This window comes from Enhydra lutris, unplaced genomic scaffold, assembly GCF_002288905.1.
Source record: "Enhydra lutris kenyoni isolate GAN:26980312 unplaced genomic scaffold, ASM228890v2 scaffoldscaffold17, whole genome shotgun sequence".
Taxonomy (NCBI): domain Eukaryota; kingdom Metazoa; phylum Chordata; class Mammalia; order Carnivora; family Mustelidae; genus Enhydra; species Enhydra lutris.
In genome coordinates this window covers 20,948,965-20,959,739 of record NW_019154101.1, presented here as the reverse complement: position 1 = coordinate 20,959,739, position 10,775 = coordinate 20,948,965, and the positions used below count along the sequence as shown (strand labels likewise).

The 10,775-nt window shown below is 36.5% G+C and overlaps 1 protein-coding gene across 2 annotated transcripts; it reads right to left on the bottom strand.

Moving 5' to 3' along the window:
- Nucleotides 1-585: 585 nt before the first annotated feature.
- On the bottom strand, nt 586-9,470 carry LOC111147695 (centromere protein W). Of its 2 annotated transcripts, none has more exons than XM_022503924.1 (3): nt 9,191-9,470; nt 2,719-2,832; nt 586-734 (listed from the first exon to the last, which is right to left on the bottom strand). In XM_022503924.1, the coding sequence occupies exons 1-3, from the start codon at nt 9,314-9,316 to the stop codon at nt 708-710; spliced, it is 267 nt and encodes an 88-aa protein (XP_022359632.1). In that variant the 5' UTR covers nt 9,317-9,470; the 3' UTR covers nt 586-707. The 2 variants fall into 2 exon arrangements, with proteins under 2 accessions (XP_022359632.1, XP_022359631.1); XM_022503923.1 differs by having other exon boundaries at nt 2,719-2,834; nt 9,148-9,438.
- Between the last annotated feature and the right edge of the window lie 1,305 nt (nt 9,471-10,775).

Sequence of the window (10,775 nt, the reverse complement as noted above, 5' to 3'; positions counted from 1 at the left end):
ACCTACACTGTGCTAATATCAAATTCCTGTTTCGAGTATTTTAACTATTTAAGATGTAACCACTGGGGAATAAAAATAACTATCAGATAATACACAATAAACTTCTAAAGGATTCCTTAGGGGAAATGAAACACTCACTTATTAAATCTACTTAAAATAAGTCAGTTTGCTCTATTATTTTTTGACTTGGAAGGAGAAGCAGGTTTTGAAAACACCTTGCTGATGTTTCTAGTTGAGAAAGGTCAATAATGGTGTAAAGCAAAAATTGCATTGCTTATGCGACAGCATTAAATAGTTAAAATTGGTATCTAGATTGACGGCACATTGTCTTTCTTCAGAAATTAAATTGATTCTATAGTTAATTGTAACTAAATCTAAATCCTTATAAACAATTCTAACACATCTCTTCAAACTACTTCATATGTAAAATATCATTTTTGTTATGTAAAACATTTGTAATATCAACAAAATGAAGTAAAATGAGGCTACTGAAACTGAATGAAACAATTTGTCAAAAAAACATTTAAATAGTCCTATGTTTTTGAGATATTCCAGTACCAGTAAAAAAAAAAAAAAATACACACATCCCTCAACTAGTCAATATTTTAATAATAAACAAACTTAGCTGATATGTAAAAAGTGCTTTCACAGTCTGTTACCATCTAAAATAACACATCATATAATTTTCAAAATGTGTTCTTTGACTTCTAACCTCTGCTCTTCTTTAGAATTACCTGTGAGGGGGGAAAAAAAATGAAGATTCATATTATACCAAAGGCAAATAAAACAGAATTCCTCGACAAAAAGTTCAATCATCTTATGTGCATAATATTCAAGAGTCTGAGTTTATAAAACCCAGTTTGGAAGGTGATTATGGAATGTTTTACTTTATAAATGGTCCTAGACTTCCCCCTAAACTAGTCCACTTCTCTCAAAAAATGTGAAACAAGCAATTCACAAAATCTGGTCTTATAGTAACTTCTGAATGTCAATTTCTTCAAATGTAAGCCAAAAGTACCCAGATTAGTGGTTCCCAACTTGAAGTTTGTAGACAATTTGGTAATCTAAGGAGTTAAATAATTTTCCAAAAGTCAAAATCCTATTATAAATCAGGCATTAACAACTATAAAGCAATACAAATCCATTGCAACACCAAATTTCTTATATTTGAGCTAGAATTCTATCAATTTAGAGACAAAGACTAGTCATCATATGCTAAAAAAAACAACTTAGGTAGACAATTTTCAAAACATATAGCCCATGAGAAAATAAAATAAAACCAGATCTTTAGCTATAAAAGATCGGAAGCAGTAAACCAGAATATATCCAGAAATTTTTTAAAGAACTATAAGTACACCTATAATAAAAACAAACCCTAAATTTAAAATACACACATATACTCTTCAAGCTCTTAGCCTTACTTTTACCTGCAGAAAAAAAATACTTGCATTGCCTTTAATAGTCTAGAAACATATTGAAACATAAGCAAATTTGAAGCCCCTAAAAAAGTACTAGGGCATGCAATTTCTAGGCTTCCACAGAGACCTTCGAATAGGTCTATATCCCAGGCCAGTACTTGTACTTCTCTGGTTCTACATGTTAGCATGAGCACTACAAAAAAAAGTACAACATACTCAAAATTTTGGTGAGTATATTATGTACCCAAATCTTTACTATGTTAAGTTAAACAGAGTTCAACAAATTTCTTTACCTCTGTTTCTCATAAACTTTCATAACTTTACATAACTATAGTTATATAAAGATGATGGCATTGTGGAAAACTGGATAAAAGACAGATGGGAACTCTATTATTTTTGCATCTTCTGTGAGACTATAATTATTTCAAAATTTAAAAAAATTAAACAAAAGTACACAAAGTAGACTGTCAAAAATATGTATCTCTCCCACATCATCCACCAGTCAACCATGGTTGCCAATTTCTTACATGTTATTTTAGAAACAAGCTCTCTATATAACATTGTGACTATTCAATTTCTCTGACCCCCCAAAATTTTTATGGTGGGCCATAAATTTGATTTCATTTAACATCAAATGAAAATAATAATCTTGGAGACATATTTAGAAAAAACTATCCTAGGTATCATATTCTTACATTATATAGAAATACCAGTAAGAAGCAACTTTCTCTGCTTATATAAATGATTTGATTCATAAGTCATTATGACTTATGACATATCATAAGTCACCTCAAAACAAGTAATTAGGAAAAATTAAAATGATCAAGAAGTTTTCATAAATTTCAAGGTGATAAGCCTTCTCAACTATGTATAGCCTACTATAAATCATACAGTTTAACAGCCAAACATTCATTTCCCTTAAGTAATGATAAAGCATTGGCCATGAATCTTCCCATCAGAAATCCATAATATATACTATAGAAAAAGAAAATCTCCATAATTAAACCCATTAACATAAAAAGCCACACCTCCCCAGCTATAGGCAGCTGCCTATATTGCCCTGTACCTAGGTAACAGTTACACTGCCAGGGAAATAGCAGCTGACAACTGGTCAGCATTCTGGGCCTAATCCATGCCAATTCTGTTGTTAACTATACCAGGATGCCAGCATAACTGAGGTAGGGTGGGGAAGCCAAACATCAGTCAACAAAACTAAATAAGGAATCCAAAGCAGACAGAACTGATATACGAGATGATAATTTTTTAAATTAATTCTTGCTCAAGAAAAGAAAGATTTTACCTTTGCTGCAGCCTGTACATGCTCCTTTTTAATGATTCCATACTTATTCTCAAAAGCATTCATTCTGGACTCTTCTGCTAACCGATGAACAAACAGTAAACAATTCAGATGCACCTTTAAGAGAAAATTCAAAAGGATTTTTATTTTTTTAAAGTTTTTATTTATTTATTTATTTGAGAGAGAGAGAGAATGAGGGAAAGAGCACAAGCAGGGGGAGAGGCAGGCAGAGGGAGAAGCAAGCTCTCCATTGAGCATGGAGCCTGACATGGCACTAGATCCCAGGACACTGGGATCATGACCTGAGCTGAAAGGCAGACACTTAGCTGACTAAGCCACCCAGGCACCCTCAAAAGGATTTTTAAACTCAAACACTGATGCTTTGAGTAATGATTTTTTAAAAGATTCCAAAATTTTTATCTTATTAATTTTTATTTTATTAATTCCAAAATATCTCTTAGTGTGCTTAAGTCCATTCATTTTTATTTAAAGTAACAGAGAATTCGATTTAATTTAAGTCCAATTTAAATTCCATACAAAAGAGACTTATTATCAGGAATACATAAACCAAGGCTATATATAAGGCTGACCAAAGTCCATAGACAATAACATTTTGTAAAGCATAATTACAAAGCTTAGGTAGGACTCTATTAAATAGCAAATATTCTTGCTTCCAACTCCAAATAAATTTAAAGTTATAATGGAATTTCCCAAAAAAATTTAAAAGCAAAACATCAAAAATGTGTAAGGCTGATCATCTCATTCTACGAACCATGGGTTTAAGATTTTTTAACCAGGTATTTAATTTGAAACATCTATTCAAAAACATGTTAGTAACTGGAATGTTAACCTTCCTGAAGTGAAAAGTATATGTATAAAGGTCAAGTTACTTGTCATCCAACATATCAAAATAATTACATCTACTATTAATCTTTGAGGCCCTTAAGAAATTAAAATAGATAATATAAGCAGATAAATAATATTAATTACTTGAGTACAATTAGAAAATATCCTTACTATATTGGTGATTGATATATTACACGTTCTTTGCAGTTAGAACAATACTCATCTAATATTCACTACGAATACTACACACAACCACTTCCCCTCAGTTTACTAAACATTAAATAACTAGGTAATGTAGTGTTTTAAATTTAAATATTATGCAGAAAACTTTGGTGGATGGTTATAGATGTTTAAGAATGTTTGAGTGATATCTGGAAAAAATAGGAGTTTGGGAATTTAAATTTAATACGATAAAGAACCTATAGAAGGACATCTTCCTTTGGTACTTTCTTGATGCTGGTCTCCTTTAATTCTCACAAGAACTCTAGGGTAAAGCACCCAATTCTGATTCTTTATGTAATACCATGTTATTCGATTCTTTTTTTTTAATTAACATATATTATTGACTTCAAGGGTATAGGTCTGTAAATCATCAGTCTTACCTTCCCCAATGTCCATAACCCAGCCACCCTATCCTTCCTCCTAACTCCCCAGCAACCCTCCCTCAGTTTGTTTCCTGAGATTAAGAGTCTCTTACAGTTTGTCCCCTCCCGATCCCAACTTGTTTCATTTTTTCCTTTCCTACCTCCCACAACCCCCCACCCTGCCTCTCAAATTCCTCATATCAGAGAGATCATATGATAATTATCTTTCTCTGACTGACTTATTTTGCTTAGCATAATACCCTCTAGTTCAATCCACATTGTTGCAAATGGCAAGATTTCAGGGTTTTTTGATGGCTGCATAGTATTCCATTGTGTGTGTGTGTGTGTGTGTGTGTGTGTGTGTGTATACCACATATTCTTTATCCATTCATCTGTTGATGTACATCTAGGTTCTTTCCATAGTTTGGCTATTATGGACATTGCTGCTATAAACATTCGGGTGCATGTGCCAGAAAACTATAAAGTACTCATGAAAGAAATTGAGGAAGACACAAAGAAATGGAAAAATGTTCCATGCTCATGGATTGGAAGAACAAATATTCTGAAAATGTCTATGATACCTAGAGCAATCTACACATTTAATGCAACCCCTATCAAAATACCATCAATTTTCTTCAAAGAAATGGAACAAATAATCCTAAAATTTATATGAAACAAGAAAAGACTCCAAAGAGCCAGAGGAATGTTGTAAAAGAAAACCAAAGTTGGTGGCATCACAATTTCAGACTTCAAGCTCTATTACAAAGCTGTAATCATCAAGACAGTATGGTACTGGCACAAAAACAGACACATAGATCAATATTCAATTCTTTTTTAAACTTCCAATGACATCCCATTTCCTATTGCAGCAAAAACAGTATATAACATGGTGTAATTTCCTATTAATCTAGATTTCCTACTTCTAAAGATAAATAGCTTCCCGATATGCCCAAGATAAATTCCTTAATACTAAACCCCATTTGACTAGACTTTTCCAGTTTCATCTCCCAGCTTACAGTTCTATAGTAAGTCTTTTGAACTTCTTTCCATATTCAAATAAAACCTTACCTACAGGCATCCTACTAGTTTGTAAATGTCTCTGAAAAGTCCAACTGCCCCCAGTATGTAAGGTTATGCACCCTGAACTTCCTACCACTGCACATACTATATACACCATGAAGCAATTTCTCACCTGTCCTCCTCAATGACATATAAGGATAAGAACTATGTTTACCTTCCCCAACATTGTATCATCAGTGATCTCTAGTCCATGCACAATACATAGTAGGTAGTCAACAGTTATTGCATGAACAAAAGATTTCTCCATATCTCCCCAAATTAGGCAAAAAAAATTTTTTTTAGCCATTCCCAAATAAACCACACCCACTGTTTTAGAAAACTGATGGATAATGGAGGTGAAAGTGTGGGGGGGAATGGGCAAATGGGTTTAGAGGTGTTGGAGATACTGGCCTCCAGTTATAGAATGAATAAGCCATTGGAATGAGTAAGTCACAGGAATAAAAGGCACAGCTTAGGGAATATAGTCAATGTACTGTTACAACATTGAATGGTAGTGGTAGCTACACTTGTGATGAGCACACCATACAAACTTGTTGAATCACTATGTTATGCATCAACTATACTTCAATTTTGAAAAAATGAAAAGCAAAAATGAAAAGAGAAAAAACAAAAAACCCACACTGTTTTGAGACTTGGTTCACCCTACTAATCTACATGGAAAGTCTTTTCCTCTTCGTAAGCATGAGCCATAGGTACTGAGACAAATTAATATTACTCTGTCACAGAATTTTTTTTAAGCAACCTAATCCTCTCCCATAAAATAGTTAATTGAGTGGTGCCACTCAAATGTACTAAGGTTCTTTGGGTTTGGTTTTGTTTTAAGATTTATTTATTTTAGAGAGAGAGCTTATGGGGGGGGGGCAGAGAGAGGCAGGAGAGAATCTCAAGCAGACTCCCTTTTGAGCATAGAGCCTTAAGCGTGGCCTGACCTCATGACCCTGAGATCACAGCCTGAGCTGAAATCAAGAGTTGGAAGCTCAATCATCTGAGCCACCCAGGCACCCCTGCACTAAGGTTTAAATTAAATATCAAAACAAAAACAAATTTTAAAGTATTCAGCTAGACATTCAAACTTGAAAAAGACCATTCCATCAAAAATTTACCTGAAAAAAAAAAATCACCTTGCTTGAAAGGTAAATCAAAAAAAGAAATATCCATTCCTTAACAGTCAATTTGGTCAATTGATCAAAACACTGAGCCAGTCTGATTTCCCCCTCCCTTCATCATAGGACTTTTGAATTTTGCATAAACCGTAAGCATCCAGAGATTTCCTCAGTGAGAAATCTGAAAACCCACTGAGCCATGAGAAAGCTGAACAATTTATACAGATTAACAGATGTGCTCCCCAGTACTGGCCCTGGGGATATACAACCAAATAAAGCATACAATAAAACAAAAAAACTGGTGCAAAAGAACTATGAAATAACACAAAGAAATTAAGAGTAAAGTATGAGAAATAACAATAAATCCACATTAGTTACTATACATTCCCAACATTATTTATACACTCATAACATTCAAAGTATTACACCGAACATTAGAAATACAAAAAATCCCCAATTCAAAGTTTTCATCCAATGAGGGAACCAAACCCATATGAAATTAATGACAAATGTGTGACAATAGATGATAAAGTTGGTCCTAAAATTAAGGAAGACTCAGGAAGTGGCTAGCATTTGAACTGGATTTTGAAATTGGAGTCTGCCAAGTGGAGTACAATGAGGTAATCTTCAGGCAGAAGAAATGCAGTATAACAAAAGACAGCATAAAAGTAAATTAGTTTTGTATTAAAGATAATGGGAGACACAAAAAGGAGATCTATATGGTTCCTTCCTCTCAAGAAGCTGCGTACCACACTGGGAGACACAACGACATATGAAACTTACAGAATAGTGTCAGAATCTCAATAGTTTAATTGTATGATGTAATTCTTATATTGCTATCAAAGTTCAGAAAAAAGAGATCAAAACAGAATGCCCTAATTGTAGAAAAGTTTATGGATGATGTGGGACACTTGTTGGGTAAGATTACGAAGTGTCAAAGGTAAGAAGAAAACCGTAAGCAGAAAGCCATAATCAAAGAAACCAGGGTGATGCCTGCCATATACAAGACAGTGAGAGAACCAGTGCAAGCCAAAGACAAGCATACAACCCAGGAATAGATGCCAACAGAAAGAACTTCCTTTCCCCTACCACACCCCAACTCCTTTTTCCCACATCATGAATCCCAATCCCACTCCACGAGAGAGCCCAGGTATCCATGGGTCACTTTGAGGCAGACAGGTATGATGTGGGAGGACTCTACTTGAGAAATTTCTGCCAAACAATCTGCACCAGCTGTTAATCTCCTAGATATTCCTGAGCAAGTACACCTCCTCCCCATTTAGAACCCAAGCTCCAATGAAAACTACAGAATAAATTCCTGAAAATGTTCTGCAGATCAATTTCACTTATCCAGTTCACTTATGTTACCTTTATCACCATTGGGTGAGGCATTCAAAACAGTAGGTACAGGTTGACCCTTGAAAACATTTTTTTTTTAAATAAATACAGTACTGTAAATGCATTTTTCTCTTTCTTATGATTTTCTTAACATTTTCTTTTCTCTATCTTATGCTATTGTAAGAATACAGTATATGTTTACCAAATATGTGTTAACAACTGTTTTATGTTATCAGTAAGGCTCTGGTCAACAATAAGCTATCAGTTAAGTTCTTGGGAAGACAAAAGTTATACATGGATTTTCAACTGAGGCAGGTTAGAGGGGTCATTCAAGGGTTGTTCAAGGATCAACTATATTGTCTTTCCTTACAGGGTCTAAGAAAAGAAGGGCAGGAGACAGTAGAAGAGCTACTCTTGCAAGAAAGCTGCTTTGGCTTCAGAGACCAAATAATGGAAAAGTAAAGACAATTCTATGGTAGTGTAGCAAAAAGGGAAATGCTACACTTGCAGGCAACAGATGGGAAGGCCGTAGTGAACCTGGGGAGGCTATAGAGAAGAGAGTTGGAAAAACCCAGTGTAGTTTAAGAACAGATGGATGATGCATTTGAAGACATTCTCGAGGCCCTGTGCCCTGGCTACCAACAATTCTTTACCTTGGCTTCCTGGAAATTAGGTGCCAACTTATAAATGGCTCCTTTATTCAAAAATCTGTTCTGACAAAAGGAAGGCGGTGCCTCTTATGGTTTAAACCCAGGGAAAGAGTGTTTATTCTGCTAGAGAAACATATGTTCTAGGCAGTCAACATAAAAACTCCGAATTTATTTCAACACAGAAATATACAGTGGTTTGGCTATGGCTATTAAGTGAGCATTATGCTGCAGGAATTCTGAGTCAGATAAACAAGTCTTCGTGGTTTGCCTTGAATACTCAACTAACAGCTGCTCTGTCTGTCTGGGAAAATGAATTCACAGTTGAAAGCATACCACTTACAAGTAAACTTGAATTAGGGTTCTTTAATAACTAAGCTACAGTACAGGAAATAGGGAAATATGTTTGGTTAACAACGTAAAAAAGGGAGAAAGGCAAAGGAGGCACACACGTAAAAGGCCTGTCAGTAATGCCTTTACAATCGTTCAATAAATATGACCCTGCCTGAATTCCAAAATTTACTTTTTTTTAACTGTATCTTTCGCAAGTACACTAAGCGCAGTACCAGACTACCCCCTGGGAAAGCCATAAGCAGGAAGTGAACGTTAGTTTTCCCCCTAAGATGATGTGGCTAATAACCTCCCGTAAAAAAGGTCCGGATACCTACATTTCAGAGGAGGACCCCAGGCAACTAAGCGTCAGGAATATGAACTGACGGGTGCGGCGAGGACAAACCTGCCTCGTCATCACAGGAAACGCCTTAAACGTAGGCCTGACGGAGCTGGACTCGCTAGGGGTGACGAAATAAAAGCTGGGGTTTATTTCCTCTATCTCTCTCTTGCTCCATTCCCAACCAAAGAAGAGACAGAATCTCACCAGTAAGTCGCTACTTGTCTCTAGACGAAGGTGAGGCTTCTGTCGCTTGAAGACGCGCTTAAGAAAGCCCCGGGGAGCCTTCCGTTTTATATACTTTCTCTGGGAGACTGTGGTCGAGAACGCCATTCTCTCCCTCACGCACCAGCCTCCTAAGCTTCCGAGATCCTCCCGGGACTGCACAGGAATTCACCCTGGAGTGAAGAGCAGGAACCACTCAGCCGCTACGCGGCTTCTTCAGGCCCCCAAACCCCCGCCCAAACGTTTGAATCAGCCGCCGAAAGAGCGCGCCCGGCGCTAGGTAGTGACGTCACGGGGTGCAAGCCCCGCCCCTGGAGTGCCGGCAGTTCAGGGAAACACCCTGGGTAGGCGTTCTGTGACTTCCTTAAAGGTCGAGGCTTCCTTTAATCGCTATTTGTATTGTACCTGCGCTTTGGTACAGTTCTCCTGTGTTTCTCCTGTGTTTCACAGGTCTGTTGAGAAACTGTGGAAAATGTTGGTATGCCAAGGTAGTTACACTTATTCTATATACTGAGCCTAATACCTATACTAAGATATAGATGAATAGAAGATTATGATATTTTATCAGGATTCCTAAAGATTCAATGCCTTCCTAGGAGGGCATGACTTTCTAATATTAATAGCTAACAATTTACACTTTTACGTAATTTCATTTCATCTTACTTGAGGTCTTCTCATGATTCTAGCTTTTTTGTTGTTGTTGTTGTTGTTTTTTTTACAAATGCTGCTCCCTTTCATGTTAAGTTCCCTGCACTTAAACTTGCGATTACTTCAGGTATAGTTTAAATGCTACCTCTTTGAAATCCTTGCTATTTCCCCCAAGTAATTAACTTTGCTATCTTCTGTGCTATCAGTACAAGTAGTCCCTAAACTTCACTGTGATCAGAAGAAGCACCACTGGCGGGGGCGGGGGCGGGGGCGGGGATATTCCATAGATATGTATGGGACTTGAGAATTTGCATTTCTAACAAATAGGTCATGTTGGCGCTGCTAGTTTGAGGACCACCCTGAGATCACTGTGATGTTCACTGTAATTATCTCTAATACTATACCTGTGGTAATTATTGTGATTTCAATATCCACACCGATGATCCTTCCACCATCTGGTCTCCCATTTCGAAGACCTCCTCTCTGCCAGCGATATCTTTCACCCTATCAGCCACTCATACCTGCAGTTATACACTAGGGCTTGTTGCTACCAAACACCATACCCTTCCATATTCTCAATTAGTTGTCTCACTCTTCAACCTCATCTATCTTTTCAAATCACTCCTTCCGATGTTACAAATCCAATAATTCTTAGATGTCACTTAGATTGGATAGCAGTCTCCTTCTATCCTTACCAGGCCGCCAGCCCTTCTGTACTCATTCTCCCTCCTGTGGTCCATTGCCCATTATTAGAATATTCCCTTGCATTTCTCCTCAGCTCTCTAGCCATCTCCAGCTAATTCTCTTCCCTAATCAGATGTGCATATCCAATTCTCTACTGGACTGGAATTTTAAATTATCTTAAATTTCACATATCCAAAATTAGCTCTTGATTGGCCCCTATATCCCAAACCTGCTC

Coding starts and splice junctions, on each gene's coding strand:
- LOC111147695 (XM_022503923.1), bottom strand. CDS start 9,316: ATGGCGTTCTCGACCACAGTCTCCCAGAGAAAGTATATAAAACGGAAG. Junction 2,835..9,147: donor TTGGGAATGGAGCAAGAGAG/AGATAGAGGAAA, acceptor ATTTTCTCTTAA/AGGTGCATCTGAATTGTTTA. Junction 735..2,718: donor ATGTACAGGCTGCAGCAAAG/GTAAAATCTTTC, acceptor CCCCCCTCACAG/GTAATTCTAAAGAAGAGCAG.